Source organism: Mesoplodon densirostris, chromosome 19 (genome assembly GCF_025265405.1).
Source record: "Mesoplodon densirostris isolate mMesDen1 chromosome 19, mMesDen1 primary haplotype, whole genome shotgun sequence".
Taxonomy (NCBI): Eukaryota; Metazoa; Chordata; class Mammalia; order Artiodactyla; family Ziphiidae; genus Mesoplodon; species Mesoplodon densirostris.
The window spans coordinates 48,710,976-48,733,789 of NC_082679.1; the positions used below are offsets into that span (position 1 = coordinate 48,710,976).

General features: G+C 39.6%; 1 protein-coding gene, 1 long non-coding RNA gene and 1 pseudogene across 3 annotated transcripts in view; 2 read left to right on the top strand and 1 right to left on the bottom strand.

The window, feature by feature from the left end:
• Nucleotides 1–22,814, top strand: part of LOC132480388 (uncharacterized) — a 34,384-nt gene that overhangs the window by 3,036 nt on the left and 8,534 nt on the right. The window lies entirely within an intron of this gene.
• The window catches only part of LOC132480387 (cytochrome b5 type B), a 34,315-nt gene that overhangs the window by 2,967 nt on the left and 8,534 nt on the right, over nucleotides 1–22,814 (top strand). For both annotated transcript variants that reach the window (XR_009530640.1, XM_060084570.1), the window contains exons 2-3: nucleotides 13,746–13,874; nucleotides 14,415–14,444. Coding sequence is in view for 1 of the 2 variants with exons in the window: in XM_060084570.1 (XP_059940553.1) it covers nucleotides 13,746–13,874; nucleotides 14,415–14,444 (159 nt within the window). In the remaining variant the exon portion in view is untranslated. The remainder of the gene's footprint in view (nucleotides 1–13,745; nucleotides 13,875–14,414; nucleotides 14,445–22,814) is intronic.
• Nucleotides 9,774–13,636, bottom strand: LOC132480530 (ER membrane protein complex subunit 3-like; annotated as a pseudogene).

Here is a 22,814-nt window from a genome sequence, read left to right on the forward strand (position 1 = left end):
AAGAGCTTTCCTGGCAGAGGGAGTAAGTTCAAAGGCCTTGAGGTGCAAGTGTATCTAGTGTGTTTGACGAACAGTGAGGGAGGTTATGGTAGCTGGAGAGTATTAGATGAGGTCAGCATGATCAAGGAGGGGACAGGTCCAGTACAACTTTTGTGAACCTCTGTTTAGAAAGAAAATCACATAAAAATGGTTACAGTATCTTATGACATTGACTAGAACATATCAAAGTGCATCTCTCTTAGCAAGGGTAAGTATGATTTTGTAAACCTTTGTTCACAAAGCATGTTTTTGTGAACCTTTGTTTCAGTTAATATTCTTGTTTTCTTACTGTATCAGAAGTGAGAAAAGTTTGGAAGCCATTGTTTTATGTATAATTAACCATTTCTGAAAAGAGTAACTTAACACATAGTGCTGTTTTAAAGCTTTCTATGTATTTTTTAGTGACTGTTAGAATAAGTGGGAATACTAGGTTGGAGGGAAAAACAATACAGAAGGGAAGAAAGTAAAACTCTTTAAACCCCAGGAATTTGTTTGAATCCTTCTACATCTTCCACACATATACCAATGTATACAGATATGTATAAGTAGAAACAGAATCATAATATTCCTTAATTGAATTATAGTGTCTATTAATTGATTTGGTTTAATAGTAATAGTATTTCTTGGATGCTTATTATTCTGACGGCTTACATGTAATTTCTTTTTTAACCCTCCTAACAACCCATTTTAGAGATTAGAAAACTGAGGAGCAGAGAAATAACTTTCACAAAGTCATAATGTTTGGTACAGGTGGAGTTTGAACTCAGGCAGTCTGACCAGATAACCTATGCCCATTACACTAGGATTTGCCTCAATTTTTTTTTATGGCTATAGAGTATGGAATTAGCTCTGTTTTACAACCACCTTCTTCCACATCTTAGATATAACTTGGAAGGATTGGGAATGTGATAGAGGGAAGTTAGAACTAGTACCTTTTTTCTGGAACCCAGGTAATTTTTTCATTTTTTGAGTAGGTCATACGGGTACGTTGTGAAAAGCCTTCCTCCCATCTGCCCAGTTCGACCTCCTCCTAAAGTTAACTACTACTATTTGTGAATCCTTCCAGAGTTTTGTTTTGCATGTACAAGCAAAAGTGAATGTAGTTCCTCCCACTCTTTTTTTTTTCACCCATAAGGTAACAGCATACAATACCCGCTGAAATATGCCTTGCTTTTTTCATGTAACTGTATATCTCAGGAGTCTTTCCATATCCATACCTGGAATACTTCTTTATTCTTCATAGAATTTGTTGGACTGATTATAATTTATTTAAGCAGTCTCATATTTATAAACATTTGGGTTGTTAGTAATATTTTGCTAAGTTTTTCCCCCGCCTAAGTCAACTCTATTGAGATCTAATGTACATACAATAAAATGTACAGATTTTATATGTGGAGTTCAGTGAGCTTTGAAAAAAGTCTCATCTGTGTAATCACCATCACAATCACTGTATAGAACATTTCTACCATCTATGTTCCCGTACAACCACTGATTTGATTTCTAACACTGCAGAACCGTATGTGTTCTTAATTGTCTGTCTAACGTCTTTCGCTTAACATATCTGTGAGATTCATCTATATTTTCTCTGTGTATCAGCAATTTATTCCTATTTAGTGCTTCTTATTTCATTGTAACCATACTAAAATTTAGCTATCTGCCTGTTGATTGACACTTGGGTTGTTTCCAATTCTTGACTATTGTGAATAAAGCTGCTTTGTACTTTCACGTACAAATCTTTGTGTGGACATATGTTTTCATTCCTCTTAGGTAAATAGCTAGGAGTGAGAATGCTGGGTCATATTTTTTTGTTTTTGTCTTTGTTTTACTTTTTAAGCAACTGCCAGACCTTTTCCCAGTCGCACCAGCAATGCATTAGTTTTCCAATTTCTCCACATCCTCATTAACACGTTTTGTCAGTGATTTACTTTTAGCCTCTCTAATGGGTGTGTGCTGGTATATAATAACGGTTTTAACTTGCATTTGCCTGGTGACTAATGATGTTGAGTATCTTCATGGGCTAATTGGCCATTTGCATGTCTTGTAAAGTGTCTGTTCAGTCTTGCTCATTTTTAATTGGTTTGTTTTCTTATTATTGACTTGAAAGCAGTCTTTATATATTTTGGATGCAAGTCCTTTCAGAAATATGTATTGCGAGTATTTTCTTACAGTCTGTATTTTGCCTTTTCATTTTCTTAAGTGTCTTTTGAAGAGAATTCTGGTGAAATATATATATATATACACACGCATATAATATATATATATATATATATACATACATACATACATATATATATATACACACACATTTGGGGATATATATAACACATTTTAATGGCTGGGTGTGGGCTTTGGGGTTCAAGAGTCTTGTTCAGTTTCCTTCTTTACCGTAACCTTGGGCAGTTGTGCTCTGTAAAGGCCTTTTCCCATCTCCTCAAGGGAGATAATAGTACCTACTCCACAGGGTTGTTGTTGAGACACTTGATTTAGGTAATTCATATAAAGACTTATCATGGTACCTGGCATAAAGAGCTCAGTAAGTGTTAGTGGTTATTTTTATTAATAATAAAAAATTATATTGTTTCCTGTAGCATCTTTTGAGTGCTTACTAACTAGCGTGTGCTCTGAAGATTTAAAGGTGAATTAGATGCTTTGGACTTGCTGGGAAGATGAGATCTGTGTACAAGCAATTGTCTTGCAAGGTAGAGTGGTCTTGCCTTTGGAAAGATGGAGAATGCACGCTCTGTTTGGTGCCACCCTAGGGTACCCATTGAAAGCTTCAGTGTCTGACTAATAACAATTCTTACTGGATTTCTCCAAGGCTGGCCAAAAGAAAGTGCAATTTGATCGTTATCTAGCTTGTGGAATTACCAAATGTGTAGAAAGTATGCTTTCTTTCCTTGAACGGTCTCCAGTGGTTGGTCCTAGGGAAGGCTAGAAAGAAGATGAGGCAAAATTTAAACTCCAGCACTGTCTAGGTGAGCTGCCCTGATCACAAATCGACTTTGGTTTATTTATTCGTGCAGCATACATGCCAGAGAGGGAGAGAGGGCAGGTAGGAGGGAAGGAGGGCAGAGTGAGCACCCCCTAGATCTCACTATGTTCCAGGTTCTATGCTATGTTCAGGAATACAGCCATGAATAAGACAACCATGGTCCCTGTTCTTAGGGAGCTTATAGTCTAGTGGAGGAAGAAAGACATTAAATAAATAATTGCAATTGTGATAGTACCATGAAGATGCCTAAGGAATTGTGAGCATCTGTAGCAGTGGTACCTGGTATAGTGGGGATAAGGGTATGTAATCTGGTGGAAATAAGTTATGTTCGGATCTGCAGACCTGAAATTGACCGTGAGCAATTGTGACTGCCAAGGTTACACCATTTCTGGCAGCCATCAAGTTAACCTCTCCTAGGTGACACCCTGCCTTACTAGGTTCTTTCTAATCCAAATGCAAATACCTATGGACCTGCACCATTTCCTGCTGTTCATCACCCAGGTCTATTATCTTTTTCTGTGTTGTCAGACTGTTTTTTAGGAAGTAGTTTTTGTCCTCTCCAAAACTTTAACATCCATATCTTATTTTGATGAGGTATTCTGCTAATCTGTTTGGGTAGGCTGGCCTAATTTTGCAGCTTCTGTAATCTTAATGTTTCTAGATTTCATTTTCCAAGTCAGGTGATCTTTAGCATATCCCTATTGTTACTTTTTTTTTTTTTTTTGGCGACACGCGGGCCTCTCACTGTTGTGGCCTCTCGCGTTGTGGAGCACAGGCTCCGGTCGCGCAGGCTCAGCGGCCATGGCTCACGGGCCTAGCCGCTCCGCGGCATGTGGGATCCTCCCGGACCGGGGCACGAACCCGTGTCCCCTGCATCGGCAGGCGGACTCTCAACCACTGCGCCACCAGGGAAGACCCTATTGTTACATTTTTATTACATCAGCATGGAATTTCCATTCACAGAGAATTTGTGTAATTTTTTTCCCAGCAAGATTTTTATTCTGTAGCTGTTTGTCATTCTTCAGATTCTTCTCTTTTCTGCCCATCTGTCCCCTATCCTTTCCATAGAATTAGTAATCTGGAAGTATTATTTTCTGTTAGCAATTTGTCCTCCTTCTTTTCTATATTAAAACATAAAGTTTCTGTCCTCCTTTCAGTAATACTTAGTAAATGAACTTAAGGAAAAGCCAAAAGGCTTCCCCTGCTCCCTACCACATATTCCGTGGACAATTGACCGACTAAAACCCTTCCCAAGGGGACATTACAATGTTTCCTTTGTATCTGTAAAGTATTTCACTTGATTATTGCTGGTCTGAGATAGAAATGAATCGATCACAGGCATTGTTTGAAAGTTTATGATCTTGGTTGCCATATAGTTTATTTGAAATATTTGTAGTGTTATGTAATTGCTTATGCATTAAAAGCTGAGACAAGATCCATTAGTCTTAAAACACAAAGGCTATCCAGTTCAAAAGAATCGTTTTTGCAAATTCATATGAGATTTAAAAGCAAAGCAGATCCTAGAAAAAATGGGAAATGTGTACTGCCTTGTATTAGGTTTACTTAATAAAAACAGGGAGAAACTAATGATTGTCCAATAGATTTGAATAGCACTGGTAACCAACCAATCTAGGTGGCTGAGGATAACCTCCGGACTCCTTGGTCTTATTTGTTTTGTTTTGCTGTGATTCAGACAAAAGTAAACTTTTGGGCTTACGTTAATTATAGGTATGTAAACCTAGCTTTGTGTGTGTGCGTGGTAAAATATATATAACATAAAAATTTGCCATTTTAACCATTTTTAACTGTACTATTAGGTGGCATTAATCGCATTCACAGTTTGTGCAACCAACATCCCTATCTATTTCTAAAACTTTTTCATTACCCCAAACAGAAACTCTGTAACCATTAGGCAATAACTACCCTCTCGTCACTCTTCCCAAGCCCCTGATACAACCTCTAATTTACTTTGTGTCTCTATGAATTTGCCTATTCTAGCTACCTGATATAAGTAGAATCATACAATATTTGTCCTTTTGTATCTGGCTTCTTTTATTTAGCATGTTTAGGTTTTTAAATTTTTATTTTTATTATGGTAAAATATACATAACATAAAATTTACTATTTTAACCATTTTTAAGTGTACAGTTCAATGGCATTAAGTACATTCACACTGTTGTGTGTCTATCACCATCACCTGTTTCCAGAAATTTTTCATCATACCAAATTGAAACTGTACCCATTAAACAATAACTTCCCATTGCCACCTCCTCCCAGCCACTGGTAATCACTGTTCTACTTTATGTCTCTGTGAATTTTACTGTTCTAGATACCACGTGTAGATGGAATCATACAGTATTTGTCATTTTTGTATCTGACTTATTTCACTTAGAATAATGTCTTCAGGGTTCATCCATGTTGTAGCATGTATCAGAATTTCACTCCTTTTTAAGGCTGAATAGTATTCCATGATACGTGTATACCACGTTTTGTTTGTCTGTTCATCCATTCTTCAGTGGACACCTGGGTTGTCTCCACCTGTTGGCTATTGTGAACAGTGCTACAGTGAACATTGGCATACAAGTGTCTGTTTGAGTCTTTGTTTTCAGTTCATTTGGATATATACCTAGCAGTGGAATTGCTGGGTCGTATGGTAATTATATTATAATTAGCTTTTTGAAGACACTCCAAACTGTTTTCCACAGCAGCTGTGCCATTTTACATTCCCACCAGCAATGGATGAGGTTTCTAACTTCTCCATGGACCACTTGTAATTTTTCTTTTTTTCAGTCTTAGCCATCCTAGCAGGTGTAAAGTGGTATCTTTTTGTGGTTCAATTTGCATTTCCTTAATGACTAATGATGTTAAGCATCCTTTCATGTGCTTATTCGTTCTCTGTATCTTCTTGGGAGAAATGACTATTCAAGTTTTTTGCCCATTTTTAAATTGGATTGTTTGTCTTTTTGTTGTTAAGTTAGATTTCTTTATATATTATGGATATTAATCCTTGATTAGACATGTGACTTGCAAATATTTTCTCCCATTCAGTAGGTTGTCTTTTTACTTTCTTGATAATGTCCTCTGACATTTTGATGGAGTAAGTCCTTCCATATCAGCAGTTACTTTAAATGTAAATGGATTAAACTCTCCAGTCAAAAGACAGAGATTGGCAGAATGGATAAAAATCCATGGTCTAACTATATGCCATCTGTAGGAGACTCACTTTAGATTCAGAGACACTAATAGGTTGAAAGTGAAAGAATGGAATCATATTCCATGCAAATAGTAACAAAATAAGAGTAGAGGTGGCTATACTAACATTAGATGAAAGAGATATTAAATTTAAAAAAAGCTTTTAATGGGCATAGAGTTGTTTTGTTTTGGCCATGCCCTGTGGTTTGCGGGATCTTAGTTCCCCGACCAGGGATCGAACCCATGCCCCCTGCATTGGGAGCACAGAGGCTTTTTAAAAATTAATTCATTAATTAATTTTGGGGGGCTGTGTGGGGTCTCCGTTGCTGTGTGCGGGCTTTCTCTAGTTGTGGCAAGCAGGGGCTACTCTTTGTTGCGGTGCATGGGCTTTTTATTGCAGTGGCTTCTCTTGTTGCAGAACATGGGCTCTAGGCATGTGGGCTTTAGTAGTTGCAGCATGCAGGCTCAGTAGTTGTGATGCACGGGCCTAGTTGCTCTGCGGCACGTGGGATCTTCCCAGACCAGGGATTGAACCTGTGTCCCCTGCACCAGCAGGCAGATTCTTAATCACTGCGCCACCAGGGAAGTCCTGGGAGCAAGGAGTCTTAGTCACTGCACTGCCAGGAAGTCCCCATAGAGTTTTATTTTTACAAGACAAAAAGTTCTGAAACAGGTGGTGCTGGTGGTTGCACTGTTTTACATTCCCAGGGTTATAATTTCTTACGTCCAAATCAACACTTGTTATTTTCTGTTTTTTTGATAATAGACATCCTAATGGGTGGGAGGTGGTACTTCATTGTGGTTTTGATTTGCATTTCCCCAGTGACTACTGATGTTGAGCATCTCTTCATATGCTTGTTGGTCATTTGTGTGTCATCTTCAGAGAAATGTCTATTCAACTCTTCTGCCCATTGTATTATCAGGTTATTTGATTTGTTGTTGAATTTTAGGAGTTCTTTATATACTCTGGATATTAACCCCTTATGATTTACATATCTTTTGTTCTGTTGGTTGTCTTTTCACTCTGTTGATTGTGTCCTTTGATGTATAAAACTTTTTAAGTTTGATGTAATCCCATTTGTCAACTTTTGCTTTTGTTGCCTTTGCCTTTGATGTCATATCCAAGAAAGTATCACTAAGTCCAATGTCATAAAAGCTTTTCCCCTAATTTTATAGTTTTGGGTCTTAAGTTTAGATCTTTAATCCATTAAGAATTCATTTTTATATACGATGTAAGGTAAGGGTCCATCTTCACTCTTTTGCATGTGAATAGTCAGTTTTCCCAGTACTATTCGTTGAAGAGACTGTCCTTTCCCTGTTGAGTGGTCCTGGCACCCTTGTCAAAGATCGTTTGACTATACATAGAGTATACGCAAAGGCAGTTGTGTCTGTGGTATTTTGGAACTTACTTTCCCACTATTTATATATTCCTAAGATTTAGCCATATGGTGTCACTCTAGTAAGTGACCACATTTGGATAACCACCATCTAGGACATTATAACATCCTGGAACCTCCCCTTGTAGACCCTCCCAATCACTGCCTCCTTCCTCATTCCCAGAGGTACTGGCTCTCTTGACTTTAACTCTATAGATTCATTTTGCCCTTTTCTTTTCTTTCTTTTTTTTTTTGGCAGCACCGTGTGGCATGCGGGATCTTAGTTCCAACCAGGGATTGAACCTGTGCCCGCTGCATTGGGAGCTCGGAGTCTTAACCACTGGACCGCCAGGGAAATCCCTCATTTTGCCTATTTTTGAACTTTTTACAAATGAGTGTCATAGTATATATTGTTTTGTGTCTGGCATCTTTGGTTCAGTATATTCTTTTGTGCATATTGCAGCGCCTCATTCTTTTTCATAGCTGATTAGGATTCTATTGTATGATTATACCTCAGTTTATTCATATTCTCCTTATGGATATTGGGTTGTTTCAGGTTTAGGGTCATAGTGAATAATGATGCTATGATCATTTGTGTGTGTGTATAAGTTCATATATGTATACACATTTCTCTAGTATATACTTAGGGAATTGATTTTATTTTTTTAGAGTGAAATTTTTATTGAGATAACGAGATTCATATGCAGTTATAAAAGAAATAATAGAGAGATCCTTTGTACTTTTTACCCATTTCCCCATACTGGTAAAATTTTGCACAACTGTAGTTGTGCAAAACAACTCAAGATACTGATATTGATACAATCCACAGATATTATTCTGATTTCCCCAGTTTTACTTCCATAAAACTGATCTTAAAGAGAAAACAAGATGGTTTAATTTGTTGAGTCAAGAATCATTCATTCTTGATTACAGTACTCAACATGCAAATTACATTTAACTGTTGGTATAGAATGGCACACTGCCACTTCCCTAGGACATTTAATTCAGACAGAATTATCCCTGGGCAACTGTTATCTTTGTATCTGCCAGCAATTGCCCTATCTTCCTTCTTATAATAATATGTAAACTCTCATATCCAGAATAACTGGGTCTTTAGTTCAACTGAGTGGTTACGTACAGTACAGAACCATTGATTTCCCCCCCCCCCCCCCGCAGTGGATTTGATATATTCTGAGATCCAGATCAAGAATCTCCCATATTTAACCTATCTTTGGTCATCCTGAAGGCACTTGAGAATCCAGCAGTATATCAGGGTCATCAGCTTTCCCTGGACAGTATTAAGAGTTATAGAAGGTTTGCTAAGTCTGTCCTAGTCCTGAGTATTCACTCTGAAAAGGAGTTTATTTGAATAAAGTTTTGACACATTTGCTCTTTATGTCATTCTGTAGGCTCAAAATGAACAATACAGAGACTTGTTTTGCTCATACATAGTTTCTAAATTTTCAGTAATGAAAATTATTAGTTTTTAAAAGGAAGTTATAAAAATACTAGCACATAAATTAAATATAAAAATACAAGGTATTTGGATCCCAAGAAAACGGGAGTTTACTGTGGTCTAGAAGTCAGGCTGATTGCACATGATAATTAGTTATAATTGGCAATGTTTCTTCCAAAGATTGAATTTTTGCTAAGTTTTTGTATATTATCACTAGCTTGAGTTTCCCCCCTTCTCTGCCCTTCATTTCTACAGGCACCAGAAGGAAATTTTAAAACATTTAAAAAATAGCTCTTTCTTTATAAGTCACCCAGCACACAGGCCTCGTTTCTTCTAGTTTCAAACATAAAAAAGAACCTGGGTCAGACAAGAATGATCCTTGTTACATGCCCACCAGTTCATGCATTTTCCTTTTTATTCTGTGAGTCTCCAGTGCAAACAAAAGTTAAAAGGTTAAGGACTACTCCAAGTTCCCAACAGCTAATCCCTGGTTGGCCTTCAAAAAGAGGTCTGTAGGGCTTCCCTGGTGGCGCAGTGGTTGAGAGTCTGCCTGCCGATGCAGGGGGCGCGTGTTCGTGCCCTGGTCCGGGAAGATCCCACATGCCGCAGAGTGGCTGGGCCCGTGAGCCATGGCCGCTGAGCCTGCAGAGCCTGTGCTCCGCAATGGGAGAGGCCACAACAGTGAGAGGCCCGCATACCGCAAAAAAAAAAAAAAAAAAGAGGTCTGTAATTCATTTCTGAATATGCCTTCCAAGTGGAGGCGTTTAGCCATGTGCTCCTCTTTGACATCACCTGGTGCCCTCTGGTGATCTGTTAGCTCCAAAACTTTTCGCTTTGTCTTGAAAGCTTTCTTCATATCTGTGGTGGGCATGGCCATGGCTGCTCCAGTCATCTGTGTCTCCATCATTCCTGTTTGGTCATTGGCATTATCTTGGCCCACATTTGGAGAGTGAATGCTCTGAAGCCCAAATACACCACAGAAGTACCAGGATGCAGCTATTAATAATGGGTAGTTCGATTCCTTTCGGTAGTGTAAGCTTACATAGGGTCATTGGAAGTAGCACTTTGTGATAAAGCCTAAGAATGTCATGTTGATCCATCCACCAATAAGAATCACAGCAAGGGGGCTTCCCTGGTGGCGCGGTGGTTGAGAGTTCGCCTGCCGATGCAGGGGACACGGGTTCGTGCCCCGATCCCGGAGGATCCCACGTGCCGCGGAGCGGCTGGGCCCGCGAGCCATGGCCGCGGAGCCTGTGTGTCCGGAGCCTGTGCTCCGCAACGGGAGAGGCCACAGCAGTGAGAGGCCCGCGTACAGCAAAAAAAAAAAAAAAAAAAAAAAAAAAAAAAGAATCACAGCAAGGACATTTGTGACATTCTCTTTCATCACGTCTGTGAGCATCGTGGGATCAGTTGTAGGAGAAGGTGGTATTATTTTCCCTTTTTTTTTTTTTGAAAACTCCATCCATCCTCTGGGTTGTCGAAGTAATATTTTTATGTCAAGGACTGTTTGGGAATATAATTTCCATTTTCCCTGAGGACTGTGCTTTGAATTAGGACTTAACTAATTTCAGATATTTGCTCCTGGTTGAGCTTCTTGTCACTCTGCAGTAAGATAGACACCTACTGGTGGATCACACCCCCAGGTGATGATAAAGATGGGCTGGACCACCCAGAGGCTCATGTTGGAGTTGAGCAGCCCACTGAGAGCCAGTCCGACCAGGGTCACGGGGCTTCTCCTCCCTGGGGCACTGGGGCTCCTCTTGGGATTCTCCACAGGGACTTCTCCTGTCCTGCAGCCTGGGCATTATCTTGGCTCAGGGCTGGCCTGGGCTCTGCTGTGGCCTCAGGCCTAGTGCATTGCCTCAGGCTGGGCTGCTATTTGATTTTAAATAATGTCTGAAGTTTATAGAGTTCTAAAACAGTAATGAAGGGTTCCCTGAAATATTTTTGCTTGCTCTAAACCATCTGTATTAAGACCACATTTTGGAGTGAGAGTTATTTTACTAAACCCTTTTTTTTGACGACTCTGACCCTCCTTGGCTTCTGCGAAAAATAAAAAGCAGGCTATAAAACAGTGTATACCATATGAACTCATTTTTATGAAGACACAAAACCTTTCATCATTGCCTAGTACATTAAATTGTAAGTACTCAATAAAAATTGAAGCATAATAATTGAAATGGTTGAATGGACAGGAAAAATAGTTTTATGCACCAAAATGTTAACTAACTGTACTTATTTCTGTTATAAAGCTATAGTTGATTCCTTATTCTTTTTTTTTTTTTTTTTTTTTTTTGCGGTACGCGGACCTCTCACTGCTGTGGCCTCTCCCCTTGCGGAGCACAGGCTCTGGACACGCAGGCTCAGCAGCCATGGCTCACGGGCCCAGCCGCTCCGCGGCATGTGGGATCCTTCCAGACTGGGGCACAAACCCGTGTCCCCTGCATCAGCAGGCGGACTCTCAACCACTGCACCACCAGGGAAGCCCCCCTTATTCTTTTTTTTCCCCATACAGTAGGAAAAAAAAGGATAAAAGCGTTGCTTATTTATTTGTTTATGAGAGATTGGTGAAAATGAAAATTCTTTGTAGTTGTAGAAAGAGCTATGTAGGGAGTCATAAACTCAACCATTCTCTGGAATACTCAAACCACTAAGACATTTTGTTATCCTTTTACTCTGAAAGGCAGCATAATAGTTGGGATGTGCCATAAGGAAAAAATATCTTCCATAGTTTAGATACATAGAGCAAGTTGGGATGCAATTCCAAAAATAATAGCTTACCAGGGCTGAAAGGGTTCAGATGTAACAACAGATGAGTGGCAGCTGTCTAACTCTTGCTTCAAAACAGCATGCTTAATGCTGGGGTGGGAGACCCATCACTGAGTGGAGACCTTTTAGGAGACAAAAATAGAAGTTTCCTTATCCTCACAGAGCTCAGAGGCAAGTGACTGACTGGGAGGTTACACTTAGAGTTTTTGTGCTTCCGTTGAATTCATCTTTAAAATAAGGATGATTGGGCCTCCCTGGTGGCGCAAGTGGTTGGGAGTCCGCCTGCCGATGCAGGGGATACGGGTTCGTGCCCCGGTCTGGGAGGATCCCATATGCCGCGGAGCGGCTGGGCCCGTGAGCCATGGCCGCTGAGCCTGCGCGTCCGGAGCCTGCGCGTCCGGAGCCTGTGCTCCGCAACGGGGGAGGCCACAACAGTGAGAGGCCCGCATACCGCAAAAAAAAAAAAATAAATAAATAAAATAAAATAAAATAAGGATGATAATATTATTCCTGCTTAAAAGGTCGTTATAAAAAGTAACTACTGAAGGGCTTCCCTGGTGGCGCAGTGGTTGAGAGTCCGCCTGCCAATGCAGGGGACACGGGTTCGTGCCCCGATCCTGGAAGATCCCACATGCCGCGGAGCGGCTGGGCCCGCGAGCCATGGCCGCGGAGCCTGTGTGTCCGGAGCCTGTGCTCCGCAACGGGAGAGGCCACAACAGTGAGAGGCCCGCGTACAGCAAAAAAAAAAAAAAAAAAAAGTAACTACTGAAAAACATTACTTGATATTCCAAAAATATAAATCTAGATATGTCTAATAGTGTAAATTCTAAATTTGTTAGTTGTAAGTAAATGTTTATTGAGTGTTTAAGTCAGGGACTGTGCTAAATGCAATTTTTTAAAAATTATTTTCTGAGGGCTTCCCTGGTGGCGCAGTGGTTGAGAATCCGCCTGCCGATGCAGGGGACACGGGTTCGTGCCCCGGTCCGGGAAGATCCCACATACCGCGGAGTGGCTGGGCCTGTGAGCCATGGCCGCTGAGCCTGCGCGTCCGGAGCCTGTGCTCCGCAACGGGAGAGGCCACAACAGTGAGAGGCCCGCATAACACACACAAAAAAATAAAAAAAATAAAAAAAATAAAAATAAATATTTTCTGAGTAGGTAATACTGTACTTGGGAAACCAATTTCGGAAGGGTGTACAGTGAAAAGTCTTCCTTGCACTTGTCTCCCAGCCACCAGGTTCCCTTAAATGTTTCTGGAGAGATTTTATGCATATGCATGCATATGTGTATCTGCTTTTTAAAATGATCGATGATAACACATTATACTAACTATACCTTTCTCTTGTTGAGTACAGAGTATTTCCTATCCTTATCTCATATAATACTCACAATAGTAATTAAGATAGGTACTCATATTGTCTCCATCTTACAAATAAGGAAACAAAGACATCTCAATTTCTTAATAACTTATCCAAGGTATATAGCATGTAAGTTATAGATAGAATCTACTTTCTAGGTATAGAGGCAGTTATTTTGGTATTATTTATTTATTTAGCTTTAAAGTTTGAAACCATTTCAAACTTACAGAAAAGTTGCAGGAATAGAATAATATTCTTTCTTTGGCTTTCCTAACCTTGATATTTTTGGAGGTCATAGCTGGTCGTTTTGTAGAATATCTCTCAATTTGTGATTGTCCTAGGTTTCCTCACAGTTAAACCCACATTATACATTTTTGGCCAAAAGACACAGGAGTTACGTTGTGTTCTCCCCATTGCATCCTGTCATGGGGTATGCAGTGCTGATTCGTCCCATTGCTGCCATTAAAGGGAGAAAAGGGAAAAGAGGAGGGGGAGGGGGAAGTAGCTTACATTAGTTAGCTTTTCAGACAGCCCTCTCTTCAGTAAATATCTTTTCCTTGTAGCATCCTGGCGGAGAAGAGGTTCTGCTGGAACAAGCTGGTGGAGATGCAACTGAAAGTTTTGAAGATGTAGGCCACTCCTCTGATGCCAGAGAAATGCTCAAACAGTACTATATTGGTGATGTGCATCCGGTAAGAATAAGCTGAGCTCTAGGAGTGCTTGTAGAGAGAGGAAGCTATCCAACAGCCACAGATCATGATGAGGAAATGAATTACTAAAATGGAAATTCGTTCAACCCAGCCATCAGGCTAAATTTTCTCCAAAATCATCTAGCCTTACTGTGCTAAGATAGAGCTTCTTGTCTGTAAATCAACACATATAGTGTCTATGAAAAGGAACTGATTTTGGAGGTGGGGTTATTTTTGATTGATTTTTTTGTAATGCAGTTAATATCTCTACCTAAAATAGTAGTTTGGCCTTGCAAATTCATTGCTAAAAGTGGTAACTATGGACTTTTAAAACCATATCATTCTAACAAGGGACCCTGATAACGCTCAGAGTCAGGGATGCAGGGGTGGGGGAGTGGGCAGTACCCTTCTGTAGACCCTGGCATCTCCCAGGGAATTACTACTACCAGAATGTAGTCTGATGTTCCAAAGTTAGAAATAAGCAGGTAATGAGAGTTGGTTTAGATGTGTCTTAAAGTATTATTTGTTTTGCTCTTTAAACAGAATGACCTTAAACCCGGAAGTGATGGCAAGGTAAGAAGTCCTCTATTTCTCTTGTGTCTTTCAAGTGTTTATATTTCTATTTACTCACATAAAGTTGCTTTTTTTTTTTTTTAATGTATTGTAACAAGAGAAGTGTTTACTTTTCCCCCAAACAAAAATCCTGTTTTTCAGGAATTTGGACTCAGTACCATCTCAGGAAAAAAGAATAGCTGAGTCTTGAACAGTAGGAACATTTTGTTCATGCTTCTATTCATTTTTTTAAAAATTGAAACTCTAAAGCCATGCCCCGTATTGCTTTGAAAGAAATTAGTTTATAGGTTCAGTTGTAGAAAAGTATTTCTTATTCTTACATTTAATAGTATAGATGCTAATAATTGCTTCTGTGTTGGAAAAAGAATTGGAAGGTCGATTTACTCTTGCAAGTCTTAGAATGAGTTGTAGACTGGAACAATTGAGTAATTGACTGGAAAAGGCCTTTCTGTCCCTATTCCCCTATGGTGTAGGCTCAAATAGGCCTACACACCCTTCCCATTCACACAGTGATACCGCAAAAACAAAAGGTTAAATATTTGAAAACCTTAATGTGTACTGCATAATGTACCAGGAAGAAAATATGAAAGCCTTTTTGCTTCCCACCAGCTGGATGGTTCATCTCCCTTATTCCCCCACTTTTTTCTCGCTATTTTCCTTGACTCTTCCCCTACCCTCTAATTTAAAGGGACAGCAGTTAGTTGTCACCCAGAACATCATGGAGGCAATGCTCCCTCCTCTCTTCCTCCTTCTAGCTTCTTGCTTCCCTTTCCTCATTGAGCTGGTGTTACTGAACTCATGTGACACAGCAATGAAAGTTGGCCTATACACAAGAATTCTTTCAATTCAAGAGATTGCTTGATGGTATCTGCCGCCTGTTGCTCTGCCATCCAGAGTGCTTGTGTAAATTAACGCTTCTGTCCTGCTGCACTCTGCTACTCTGAACTGTTGAATTGTTTATGAAGGGGGCATGAAATAGTTCTTTAAATGCTTTGTGAGCACTGTTGGTTTGTTTGTCCTCCCCTCCTAACACATGTACTATCCATTCTTGAATCTTCACTTGTGTAATTAAGGTAAAATTCGAGCTAAGCATGGCTTGTTTGGTATATTGAACATGTCCAGAAAGCATTGCTCTCAGAGGTCAACGTTTGATTCAAGGGATGTTCCCATTTGTACAAGAGATGCACCTTGTATCCAGGAGGCATAAGCCACTTCTGCACAGCACTGTGAGAACACCCATTATGTTTAAGACAAATAAAATTATGGGGGAGTTATAATGTCTAGAAGTCTACAAATTGCTTCTTGTTGCCGTTTTTCTTCCTTGGTAGTAGAGTATGTAGTTAGGACCATTCTTAGGAATGGAGAGCAGTGTTTCTCAAATGCTATTCCTTGTACCACCTGTATTGTAATCTCTTGGCATGTTTTCTGAAATGTATATTTCCTGGGCTGCCATTACTACTACTGATTCATGATCTCTGGAGGTGGGAATTTGCACTTAAAGTAACCCAGATAGCCAGGCACCAGACTGTGCTGAATGACATGCCCATCTTTTCATTTGAAAACGGGGAACTTTAGTTCTCTTCTGTGGAAAGCACTGTCTGCCTTCTATATATAGGCCAAAGAATTAACTAGAGATGTCTCAGATAAATTAAAACTGTTGAGCCTTGGACTTTTTGTAAGAAATAAAGAAAAAGAAACCCTTTTAGCTGGTGAGATTTGGTGAAATTCTGTAAAAATTCAGAAGTCTCCAAATGTAGTTTGGCCCCAGCCTGGCTTAAAGAGTGATTAAAGGCAGTGTTTTCAAGGCTGTTTTTATCATGTCTGCTATACCCAAAGGATAGTCTCCATTAAATAGAGAGTCTGATTATTGAGTGTTTCCAGTCACACTGCTGTACTTCAGGCAGATCCAAGACCACCTACATAGGTTGTCATAGAGCTATAGTCCAGCCTGATTTTGGTTCCAGGAAGAAATTCTTGATCCTTCACGTTTATTTCTTACATGGGTTTTAAAGAGGCACTTCTGTGCCTAGGCTGCAGGTGTCTCTTTTCTCAATTTTTTTTTTTTTTTTTTTTTTTCTGTACGTGGGCCTCTCACTGTTGTGGCCTCTCCCGTTGCGGAGCACAGGCTCCGGACACACAAGGCTCAGCGGCCATGGCTCACGGGCCCAGCCGCTCCGCGGCATGTGGGCTCCTCCCGGACCGGGGTACGAACCCGCGTCCCCTGCATCAGTCGGCAGACTCTCAACCACTGCGCCACCAGGGAAGCCCTCAATTTTTTTTACATTCACCATGAAGAAGTAAATGTAAAGTTCATTTCATTAATACTTTCCTTTCTTTTGGTTAAGGTTTCAGAACCTCTTGTGAGGAAGTGATTTTTTTTTAATGCCTAATTAAGAGGTGTCTGCCTTATGCGACAGTTTTCATTTTCATTCTTCCTTTATTTTTCTGCTTCTCTCCTCCCTCCACAGCTCCAAGCTCCATGTCTCTTCCCTGCCTGAAACTACCTCTCTACCCCCTCAAAAAAACTTTTTAAAAAAAAGCACCCAAAACATGCTATTCTAGAGTGTAAATCAGAAACTTTTCCCCAGTATTTTGGAAACTACCTTTCATACTGCTTTTGCTATGACATGAGTAAATAAATAATTGATGGTCACCATTGTTTCCTTGTTAGACTGATAATGCCTGAGGTTCAAGACCCTGAAATGTTTGTTACAATACTAAAACTTAAAAGCTTAAAAACTACAGATCTGGCAACAGATGTTTTTCTTACCTGCTTCAGTCAAAGATAACTAACTAGAATTAAAAAACCTTTTTGTCTCTAAATCTCTTCCTGGCTGGATTAATCCCCATGCTGAGAGCCATCAATCTTCCATTCATACTTAAGTTAACACTTTTCTGGTCTGCTTTGAGTTATGAAAACTCACCTTAGAAACAGTGTTTTCTGTGCCAGTTTGCCTGCCTGCCTACTGTGCTAAAGTAACCTAGACACATTTGTGGTCCATGAGGTCTCTCTTTGGATTGTGGGTTTACTTCTTGGTTAACATTTTTAGCACTCAGTCTACCTTCAGTTCAGGAGATAAGGAACATACAAATGCTAACCTGACTAAAAAAAATGGCACCATTTCATTCATTTATTCAACAGATATTATCTAGGTGACAGTTCAACTGCTTCACTAGTCAAATCTCATTACGGTGCATAGACCCAATAACCTGACCATTTTTCCGTTTAACTTTTTTGAATGGGTAGTTTGTGGTGTACATGGTTAAAAATTCAAATAGTACAAAAAAGTGTACTATAAAAATGACTGCCATCGCCAGCTCTGTCTCCCAGTTCCCCTTTTCCTGAGGTAACCAGCTACCATTTTCTTGTTTACTCTTCCAAAGAGATTCTGTGCATACATAAATATAAATAGGTGGATGGATGGATAGATAGACTGATCAGTAGACAGACCAACCATCCCTTCCTTTAAAAATCTCATAGGTGCTGTTCTGCCCCTTGCTTCTTTCTACTAAAAAATTTTATCTTAGTGATTGTTCCTTATCAGTTTATAAAGATCTCTCTCATTCTCTTTAATACTTAGTATTCCATAGACAAAAACTTTGATGAGATGACATTTGCTGTAACAGGATTTGATCTGTTTCTTTTTTTTAAGGAAGTAAGATTGTCTCTATAAAGGCTTAACATGGGTTTTTTTTGTTGTTTTTTTTTTTGGTTGCGTTGGGTCTTCGTTGCTGCACGTGGGCTTTCTGTAGTTGTGGTGAGCAGGGGCTGCTCTTCATTGCGGTGACTTCTTGTTGAGGAGCACGGGCTCTAGGCATGCAGGCTTCAGTAGTTGTGGCACGCAGGCTCAGTAGTTGTGGCTCACGGGCTCTAGAGTGCAGGCTCAGTAGTTGTGGCACACGGGCTTAGTTGCTACGTGGCATGTGGGATCTTCCTGGACCAGGGGTCGAACCCATGTCCCCTGCATTGGCAGGCGGATTCTTAACCACTGCGCCACCAGGGAAGTCCCTTAACATGTTTCTTAAACTTCATTTTTTAACTTAAAAAATTTAACTTTTGAAATTTAGTAAACTCCATCTATGTTAGAAGCAATTTATAACTTGCATTTAAAGGCAGATACATTTTTTTCTCCCAGATGCTACAGACTTTTTTTATACAGTTTTCTATTACACGTACGTAAAGTATTATACGTACATACATTCAGTTTACCTTCTCTTTTATGGGAGGGAAACTAAAAAGAATGCATGCTTTATAGTTATGTAATGTAGTTAGTTGGTTGCATCATACTAAAAATTTCCTTTTAAGAATTGTTAAACATTCCTATCATATCTAATTTATTAACATTTAAAATGGGTATGCAGATGCCCTTTAGATGAGTAGTGCTTACTATTCACCAAAGAATTTTGTATGGTGGTTTCATTGTTGCCTGTTTTTTTTCCCACTAACATTTGTATTTTGTAACGTAATCTTTTGAAATAAAGCATAGAATGTAACGGCAAGATCACTCTTGAAAGACAAAATACCCTTTTCTGAGGAATCTGAAGGCTTAGTGTCTTCTTGTAATGCTTTATTTAGAAATGATGTGTAGTTTTGCAAAGCAAGATGTCAGAAGGACAAGGTAACATCTTTTGCAAATCAGCCCTCCAATGTTATAACAAGTTTTTCACTTCTTAGGTCCCAGTAGAAATTAGTGTCTGTTTTAATTTTTTTTCTTCAGTGATGTCTTATGTATCTTATAATGGGGTCTTGAGAGAGTCGTATAGAAATTTGTTTTAGCAGGTGTTTTTTTTTTTTTTTTCTTTTTGCGGTATGTGGGCCTCTCACTGTTGTGGCCTCTCCCGTCGCGAAGCACAGGCTCCGGACGCGCAGGCCCAGCGGCCACGGCTCACGGGCCCAGCCGCTCCGCGGCATATGGGATCCTCCCAGACCGGGGCACGAACCCGTATCCCCTGCATCGGCAGGCGGACTCTCAACCACTTGCGCCACCAGGGAGGCCCTAGCAGGTGTTTTTCATCTTTGAATTTGCCCTTATGTACAGGGAAATGTTATTTATATGACTGGGCTGACTCTAGGGATTTATGCTTTATAAGACAGTAATTGTTAAACTGTATTCTCATCTGGAAAGAAATTTTAGTACATTAGAGCGTCATGAGAAGGCTGTCCTCAAGATCCACACCACATGGCCATGAAAATATTGAAATAATATACTTTAGGTTGTATGATGAACCTAAAACTAAAATTTATATAGTGTTAACTAATGTTACACAGTCCATTGTATTATGGGGGGGAAATCCTTTGCAGTAGTGTTTGAAGCCCAAAGTTCCCAAGTTGTTTTTCATAAGTTTCTGGCCACATAGAAACCAAATTATTCTAAATAAAAAGCTGCAAAAACTACCAGACCACCCAAATACTCATTAAGTTTGCTGAAGGTGTCCTATGGTTTAAAATCCACTTCTTCCAATTTTAAATACTTGGAATCTCTTGGAATGGCTAACATTCAATTTAGGAATTAAAACATAAGCTTCTTATATACCTTATATTTCCCTTTTATTTAAACCTCTGAAAGTCTAAGTACAAACTGTTTAGGCTGAAGATACACGTAACGCTCTGTGTATATGTTTTAATGCATCATAACTATAATTTTGGTGCATTGCTTCCTACGTTTATGTTCTGGTGACAAAGTACCCCATTCCTTAAGCATGTGTTCTCCTCCCATGTTTTTTTCATAAACAGGGTTCATAGTGAAATCACCCCCCACTGACCCCCAAATCCCTTCGCATATGTTTGCCAATTATGACATTTCTTTATCATTCTTTTAACCACATCAGAGAGGGTTGGTACTCACGGCACACTGTCTCTCAGAAGAGTATCTGGAAGAACACACCTTTACGTACGTGCTGGAAAATAGAAACATCTCTGTGTGGTTGTGCTTCTTCAGTCTTCCTTCTTGGACGTGGGAGAATGGTATTAACTTCTCTCTAATCTTTAGAAGTCTGCTCTTGTAGGTTTTGCTAAAATGCCCTTGGGTCGGAAAATTGTGTTGAGTTAATTCAATATGACTTTAGAATTCAGGTTCATCTGATTTGAGCCTTTCAGTTCACAGGTGAGGAAACTGATTTAGCATTGAGCTTGAGGATATTAGACATAATTTCAGTTATAATCAGCTTTAATAAAAAGGTTACTCAAATATTATGAAATATTTCCTCTTGTCCTACAAAGTCCATGTTTAGTATTTGTATGTATATAAATATATTTATTTACTTATTTATTTTATGAGGGAATTAAAGGCTTAGTGAATCTTGAACTTTAGGAACCACCATACTTAAACAGTTAATTTCTGTTAATTTTGGACTAAAATCAGAGTGGACTTAAAGCAATCTGGTTGTTTGGAATTGGATTCCAGACTCATTGGAGAATAAAGAAGCATGCATATTAATCACTTGGTAAGGCTTTTGGTAGAACTCTGGATTTGAACTGCTCTCTTGTAACTAAAATCATATAGTATTGCAATTACTACTATCCATGCCAAAGATGGGGAGCAGTCACTTCTCTTGACCAATCTTGCATGTAAATTAAAATGTGGGCAAGAACATAACCAGCCAAGATACGCCTGAACACCCACAGGGGTAAATTAAAGTCAATCATAAACTGTAGGAATTTCACCTAAGCATCTGTTAGATTCAGCACAGAGCTCTGGAGTGGAAATGAGAACAGGGAAGCTGTACACGGAGAGACTGGAAGGGTGAAGATGAAGGAAGGTTTTGTGTTAATAGAACCCTCTTCTTCTTAATTTTGTTAAATTAAAAATAACTTATTTGGCTTCTTTCCAAACTTGGCCGAGACACTTGGCTACAAGAGCAGCGCCTTAAAAAACTCTTTCATTTATAGTTGATCCAAAGCGGAGTCACTTTGGCATTTATTTGGCTCTTGGTATTCTAAAGAGGATAAGCTTCCTTCTCTTTTCTTTCCTAGATTGCTCTTAAAACAGGGGTTGAGGTACTTAGTTAAAAGAAAGAGAGGGAGGGAGGCAGGGAGGAAGGAAGGAAGGAAACCATGTATATTTAAAAATTTTTATTGCTTATTACGAACAATTACAATTTCAGTATATTACGGTCTTGATTCGTCTGGCCTCTCTCCCTCTCACTTTCTTCTCTCACTTGCTTACTACGTTGTCTGAGGCTCACTCTAGTTAGCACACACCAGTGCTTTTGGTTGTAAAAGAGGCTAAAAACTTTGAAATAGAGAATCCATTTATATGAACTAACGGATTTAATGTGGTTATAGGTTAAACATCATAATACATATATTACTCCGTTTCGCTTTCATGTAAGCCTTTCAGATTACCTCCGCTTTTTTTTTTAATACTAAGTCTACATTTTTTGTTCCATAAATCATTGGTATATGTGTGGATAAAGAAAGCATAAAAGACCGTGGAATTTTCTTGATAGAATTCAATTATTTCTTGGCTACTGTAGTGGAATATTTAAAAAGGCAATGTTGGGCTTCCCTGGTGGCGCAGTGGTTGAGAACCCGCCTGCCAATGCAGGGGACACGGGTTCGAGCCCTGGTCCAGGAAGACCCCACATGCCACGGAGCAACTAAGCCCCTGCGCCACAACTACTGAGCCTGCGCTCTAGAGCCCACGTGCCACAACTACGAAGCCCGTGCGCCTAGCCCATGCTCCACAACAAGAGAAGCCACCGCAGTGAGAAGCCTGTGCACCGCACCGAAGACTAGTCCCCGCTCGCCACAACTAGAGAAAAGGCCCCGCGCAGCAACAAAGACCCAACACAGCCAAAAATAAATAAATAAATAAATAAATAAGTTTTAAAAAAAAAAAAAGGCTTTAAAAAGGCAACGTTGTAAGTGAGACGCACACACAGCCGTCATTACCACCCCAGCCTTCCAAATCTGCAAAACACTTGCTGTATTTCTCAAAGATTGACCGTAACATGTTTTAGCTAGCCTGACTCATTCTATTCAAGGAGAAATGTCCCAGATTGTTAACACTGGGGTCTCAAAGAAGTGTAGTAGTATCTTAATAGGATTTATCTAAAACTTTTTATTGGAAGTTTTACTTGCCTATAGGCGATTTCTTTCAAGTTTGGGGCATGTATTCATTTGCATGACAATGTTTTGGGTATATGAAATTGAAACTAATGTCATGGTCTACTCTAAAATATCTAGGCCAGTATGTATGTAGGGTTTTTGGGAATCTTGGAGGTTACTGAAATCTGTAGTTATGTGTCCATACCTTGGCATATTATTGCATATTGGCAAAGATCTTTTGGGCAGCAGTAACTTATGCTAATGGATTATTGTCCTCTGGCAGTAAGTTAGCAGGCTTTTTTGTACTATACAACTAATTA